Source organism: Electrophorus electricus, chromosome 13 (assembly GCF_041902795.1).
Source record: "Electrophorus electricus isolate QZ-2024a chromosome 13, ASM4190279v1, whole genome shotgun sequence".
In the NCBI taxonomy this organism is placed as follows: Eukaryota; Metazoa; Chordata; class Actinopteri; order Gymnotiformes; family Gymnotidae; genus Electrophorus; species Electrophorus electricus.
The window spans coordinates 14,871,602-14,878,369 of NC_137509.1; the positions used below are offsets into that span (position 1 = coordinate 14,871,602).

Sequence of the window (6,768 nt, forward strand, 5' to 3'; positions counted from 1 at the left end):
TGACAGGAGTGGCACCCAGTGTGGTCTTCTGCTGCTGTAGCCAATCTGTTTGACATGTGCATTCATAGATGCTCTTCTACATACCTCATTGTACCGAGTGGTTACTTGAGTTACTGTTGCCTTTCTATAACCTCAACCCAGTCTGCCATTCTCCTCTGTTCTCTGGCATCAATAAGGCATTTTGTTTCCAAGAGAACTGTGGCTCATTGGATATTTTCTCTTTTTTGTATCATTCTCTTTAAACCCTAGAGATGGTTGTGTGTGAAATTTCCAGTAAGTCAGCAATTTCTGAAATACTTAGACCAGCCTATCTAGTACCAACAACTTTTCCATATTTAAAATCACTTAAATCACCTTTCTTTCCCATTCTGATGCTTGGTTTGAACTTCAGCATGTCATCTTGACCATGTCTACATGCCTAAATGCATTAAATTGCTACTGTGTGATTGTCTGATTACATATTTGCATTAACAAGCAGTTGAACAGGTGTAACTAATAACGTTATTGGTGTATATGGTTTTGTGGATCTGAAGAAGGCGTATGTCTATGTGTCAAATTATGCTCTGTGGGAGGTGTTTTGGGAGTACAGGGTGTCTGGGTCACTGATGTAGTCCATTTGATTTTTCTACTTTCACGGTGTCATTTGTTACACATTCTCAGCATTAAGCTAGTGTTGTATTTCTGGTTCCCTTGTATGAAGGTCTTCAGTACACACTTGAATTCTTTGCAGATCATTGTGAAGCACTCAGTATAACTGCAATTCCTCCACATTGAGCGAAGCTAGTCAAGATCATTTGAGAATCTATTAAGGATTCAGTGGTCACCTCCCACTGAAGGTATACCAGACATGGCCACCTGGAAGGAGGTCTTCATGTAGACCCTGGACCCCTGGCATTAAATTCTTTGGCAGGCCCAGGTGCTCCTAGGGATCCTCTAGGAGTAGATGGAGGCACATGGCACATGGAGTAGATGGCTGAAGACACATGGGGTTCTCTGCTCACCAGATTTCCTCTGCAACTCTGAAATAATTTAAGTGTAGAAGAAGATTAATATTGATTAGATGATTAAAATATCAGAAAGTTGTGAAATGTTTCTACTTCACACACAATACACACACATTTTGCAGACTAATTTTAAGTGAATGTCTTTGATCCAAACGAATGATTGTCATACATACACATATACTGTAATGAGGCAGGATCAGCCAGATGCTTTCAGATAATAGAGGGTGAGATTTTAATGACGGGTGGGTAATCCAAAAACATAGTTTTAATGAGAGACATATAAGCTAGAAACAGACAAGCCAAGGTCAAACCAGAAGAGTATATTTACCAAATCAAAGGAACACTGGGAGCAGAGTCAAAGAAATTCTGGATGAAAACCATAAAAAACAATCCAAAGAGCAAACAAATGCAAAATGGCAGAATATGATAACAGAGTCGAGGGAAACAAAATGAGTCAATACACAAATGGGAACAATACACAAAACAATTTCTGATAACAAGGCAACAGGTTGCAAAGTCAATGAAGAAACCCAGATTTATTATACAAATATAATATTATACATATAAATGAGGAGCAGGTGGAACTAATCAGTACTCCAGAGAAGATCATGCTGAGAACATCATCTGATTCGGTGATTGCTGGGTGTGGAGATCCTCAAGACTTTCATGGAGATTCTTGGAAATGGTATGGGCCCTGAGTGCTTTGCTTGTTGGCTTGGGCTACAGGGCTGGAGGGCTGTGTGACTGTCACATATACACCATATTGTCGGATCATAGATTTTATCTTGTTGCAGCATATACAACATTTGAAACCACTTCCCTCCCCTTTGTCCTCTTCCCATTCCTTTTTGAAAATGTTAATGAGGAATAGTTCAGTACTCCTGGATCTTCCACCTACATGAAAATTGGTAATGGAAAATTAAAATTAGCATGAAAATTAAGAAATTAAAATGAGCATGAAATAACACACACACACTATATATATATATATATATATATATATATATATATATATATATATATATATATATATATATATATATAAATTCTTTTATGGCATTGAACCACATTTGCCTCCAATGTACAGGCAAAGGTGCAGGCATGTGTGGCTGAACTGGCAATGCTAATTGTCATATGTTGTCTGCAAATTGCCAGCCAACTTCTCTAAGGGCCACATCTACCACAGGAAATGTTTTGATGATTTGTCTTTGGTCTTTGGTCCTGGACCATTTGTTTTATACCTTTTAGGATGCTGTCTTTACAGTTTTTCAAATTTCAGAAAATTCTCAGTATGCTCAACACATACACAGCATGTGTGGAATTGGAATTGCTGTTGCATCTGTAGTTATAAATATATAAATGATAAGGGAGGGCCCATATCTTATATATGGTCATGGTTTCTATTTGTTAGATTACTGTGTGTATTTGCATTAAGCCAGGTTTAAACTGTCTGATTTCATAGGTTTTAAACGTGTGTTACATTTCAGACTGTACAAGATCATGCCAGTAAAAACTTTTCTATGCCAAACAGTGTGATATTGTTTTTGAAGTTTGTAACACTTGGAGTTAGGGCTATTTAAGTTGCACTCCATCTCAGATGAGCAGGGCTTTGGGACAGGGATAGAGAAGCCTATGAAGCACGTGGTGGAGCTGGACTCACTCAGTTAATATAAACCTGTTGGTTTATTCACCATGTGACATAGGCTCGCTCCTGGAGTATAGTAGACAGCTCATACATGAGTTGTAAACATATCCAAAGCTTGTAACGTGTTACTAAAGAAATAAACAATAACAATGAAGAGCTGGGTCCAGCAACATCTGGCATGTACAGTATAAAACCAAAAACTCTTCTGCGTGGGCTACGTGCAAACACCTTTTACGAAAAACGTAACTTAAGGGGACAGTACGCAATTTACTGACCGTTACAAGCTGACTATATAAAAAGGTTCACTAATGATAGATTAAATTAAATCACTCTGTTATTCTCTTAATTTCTGACACTACCAGAACTGAAAAGTCATCCCTCTTCGGTCTCAGAAGGACTAAATTGGCCAAAAGAGAGTATGTCACACTATGCATTATATGTCCACCAATCTTAACTCACAACCAAAGATTTTCATACACCATGCATGATTTGGCTTACAACAAAGTAAAATCAGGATGTATGCAGTGGGAAGTCACCCTTACACACAGCTATATAAAGTCTATATACAAAGTACCAGTGTGACGGTCACATGTCTTTTAATAGGAGACACCTGCTCCTCATTCTATATCTCGCTATTTATACTCCTACAGATTCAGAGGGAAAACACTGCGCATTAGTGGACAAGACCACGAGCGCCCATCAGTGCAACACTACTTTGTTCCAGGAGATTTAACGTGACTTCTTTTTGTGTTTGTTCAAATTACATGGAAAATAAAGAACATATCAGTTCGACCTTGCCTCTCACTTCCTCTGTGCCGCCTATGTCATAATCTATAGCTGAATTACTGATTAGATTCACTGTTGATTACAGCAACAGTTACTTCACCATTTTTGAAATGGTGGTAGAGTGGCCAGGTTGAAAGCCTTTATTTTTGCAGGATAATTACTTTTGTAGGCTAAAATTTCAACTCTGTGTGATTGAACAAAAAAAAGAACAAAGCATGCATACTGAGGCTAATTGGTTGGCAAGAAAACTCTTGCCATGAAACACTGGTGGCCTTATTTCAATACCTGTGTATTAAAGCTACTGTGCTTCTACAGTTAAACTACATGGTTACAGGTGAACACAATGTTGCAGATGGATTACATTACTACGTTACTATTAATGTAACTGCTGTACAATACTTGTGTCTTGTAACATCACATAACAATCTGGATTAAAGTCAACAAATTAAATAGTACAAATGGGATCTTGTACTATGAAATTGAAGATAGATTTAACTGGATTTTTGTTATTATTTTTTGGTGCAAATGAAACAGAAGCCACAAGTGTTTAAATATGCAGGTATACACTGCAATGTCAATTTGTAACCAATTTTACCACTACCTGGTGACAGTGGGTTTGGACAGGAGCATCTGAAAGGAAACAAGAAATAAACATGTTTTTAGCCAAAAGACAGCAGAATTTTGTGTGAGATAAAAACATGTTTGCAGTTTTTTTGACATTAAATTCTCTTTCAATTCTGGAAAGCTTATTATTGTAACATGTATAAGCTGTCATTCTTGAGTTTACCGTGGGCCTGCTTGCTTTTCTTTTTTAGCCTGAGGAGGAGCAGTACCACCAGGGCCATGATGAAAATAATGATGATTCCACTCAAGAGCAGTGTTAGTTTGAAAAAGATGTCATCACCACCACGCTCCTGTGTAGTTATAGGTATATCATCATGACCTATTTATAAAGGTATCATAATGAAAAATCATCACATGCATTACTACAGGTACTCAGGACAATAGGTATGTTGACAAACCGTAAAACAAAACCACATAATACAGTATACAGTAGAAGCATAGATCATATAGAAGAAGATCATAGATCAAATAATATTTCTGAATAAATATTTTAATCATGCATTATTTATTACCTTTAATGTCTAAATGTGAGTCATTATAGAATTCCATGTGATCCCGCAAAAAAGCTCCACAATAATAAAGGCCAGAGTCAGAATAGTCCACTTTTATGATTTTCAAGGATGAGCTTTTGTTTTTCAGAGTCATTTTAAAATGTTCTTCTTTAAATCCATTCAGATAAATGGCAGTTGTTTCATAGCTATAATACTTAGTTACAATACAAAGTGGGAGAGAGCCATTGGTCTGTTTGAACCAGGCTAGGTAACTTGGTTCTCTTAAAATGTTGGTACAGGTAAAAGTTGCATTTTGTCCAATATTCACCATAAGTGCAAGGGTCTGAGCTGTCCATTTAAGGATGAAGCCTGAAAGCCATAAAGAATTACAATGAAAACAGATACTTTGATAACTTCATAATCATGTTCTCACAATTTGTCACTGATAATGTTTAATATCCAACCTTATCAGCCAGTGTAAAGCTGACAATTAATAAGTAGTTCAGGCTAAAGACATGTTTATATAACACACAAAAAAAAAGAATAATTGGACATACATTGTTACTAATTTTTTACTTAAATTTATACATTTTCAATGACAGTAAATGACAGTAAAAAGAAAAATACTGTAGAATAAGATATAAATACACATATTTCATATATACTCACAAATTCCACTGAGTACAAGTACACATGATGGAAGGAGAGGCATATTTGAGCTGTGGTTTGCAGGGTTGTACATCAGCATTAGACAATCAAACTGCTTTTTGTATTTTTGAGAGGCGTGGTTTTTGTATCAGACGTGCACCAAGAGATCTTTTTACAAGCAGCTGATTCTTCGTAGCTGGACTGTAATAGATTTACAGTAGGGCTAGAGTTTAATGCAGGCAAACTAGGTGTAGGCATCCAATTTATGACATCCTATGCTTCAGGTCCTGTTGCAAATCGACTCTAATAAATCAACACTAAAAAGGGTATTAGATCATGTATTAGTTTATGTATTGGATCATAGTTTCCTCAAAAACATCTCCCTGTCTAAATCTGCACATGCATGTTTTTTCCTTAAATCATATGGTATAGCTGATATATGGATGTTCATAGGCTCCATTCCCATTTAGATAAAGTCTTCTACCCCACATTAATGAGTGTGATTATGGACACGTAGTTATTTCAGTTCATTCTCCCTTATCTGTGAACATATATATTCATAATACACAGTCCAGTTACTGATCTCGGAGATTCAGTCTGCTACTTCTGTCAGTGGAAACTTTCACTAATTTCTTTGAATCTGAGATTGTGCTGTTTCTTGATATTAATGAAACCCCAGTGGTGTCCTCTTTAACTATATGGCAGATGCCGAACCAATATGCATATATCATAATTGCACAAATCAAAAAAGCACTGTATGCCTTAAAGAGCTGGATAGGTTATAGTCATGAGCTATCACATGATACAAAGGAAAAGAATAAATTACTGCAAACCTAATTTGATCTCCTGTCAACAAGACAGGCTGAATACATTATGTCTAAATCATGGTACTATGAACACGGTGAAAAAGCTGGCCAGATACTCACTCATCAATTGCCAAACAAGTCATTCAATTATCAATGATGTCCAAGACTCAAAAAGCATGGACATGCCTAAAAATTAGAAATATTGGAATATTTCACTGGATTATTTTTTAAAACTTAGTATGAACCTTCTATAGGCCTGGGGACAGCTGCTGGGCTGGACAAATACCTCTTGGCTATGGAGACAGCTTTAGTAATCAAATATATGAAAAGTGGTAAATCGCAGCGACCATACAGTTACTTCTTCAAAATATTCACAGATCACCCTCCCCCTTTATTGCTGTCAGTCTGTGAAAAAAAATTATTTTCATCAAAATCCCTAAAAATCTAAATCCCGTCAAACAAGTACTAGGTAGGATTATCTCTTTAATCCTCAATAAATTCTAAAACCCTTTTGAGGCAACTAGGACAAAATTTGAACCAAAGTAGTGTGGTGCAAAACACAAGTTGCTACCCGTTACACTCCTGTGAAGGTGTGTAAACAACATAGGTTGAGAGAGAGGGGAGTGCTTGGTGGGAATGAAGGGAGGACAGAAGTTGTGGGCTCACCCAAACAGATGAGATTGATGAGTATCAAAGACCGCAACTTCTTCTAAAGAGAAACAGACGAAAGATGAAAATCTTCATTTTCTAAATTAAATAATTTT

The 6,768-nt window shown here is 36.6% G+C and overlaps 1 protein-coding gene across 2 annotated transcripts; it reads right to left on the reverse strand.

The window, feature by feature from the left end:
- Positions 1-1,212: 1,212 nt before the first annotated feature.
- Positions 1,213-5,311, reverse strand: nitr7b (novel immune-type receptor 7b). Of its 2 annotated transcripts, none has more exons than XM_081694549.1 (5): positions 5,220-5,311; positions 4,572-4,919; positions 4,223-4,378; positions 4,037-4,065; positions 1,213-1,898 (listed from the first exon to the last, which is right to left on the reverse strand). In XM_081694549.1, the coding sequence occupies exons 1-5, from the start codon at positions 5,296-5,298 to the stop codon at positions 1,785-1,787; spliced, it is 726 nt and encodes a 241-aa protein (XP_081550675.1). In that variant the 5' UTR covers positions 5,299-5,311; the 3' UTR covers positions 1,213-1,784. The 2 variants fall into 2 exon arrangements, with proteins under 2 accessions (XP_081550675.1, XP_081550676.1); XM_081694550.1 differs by having other exon boundaries at positions 4,879-4,919; positions 5,220-5,282.
- Positions 5,312-6,768: the final 1,457 nt, after the last annotated feature.

Coding starts and splice junctions, on each gene's coding strand:
- nitr7b (XM_081694549.1), bottom strand. CDS start 5,298: ATGCTGATGTACAACCCTGCAAACCACAGCTCAAATATGCCTCTCCTT. Junction 4,066..4,222: donor GAAAAGCAAGCAGGCCCACG/GTAAACTCAAGA, acceptor GTTTCCTTTCAG/ATGCTCCTGTCCAAACCCAC. Junction 1,899..4,036: donor TCCAAACCCACTGTCACCAG/GTAGTGGTAAAA, acceptor ATTTTCATGTAG/GTGGAAGATCCAGGAGTACT.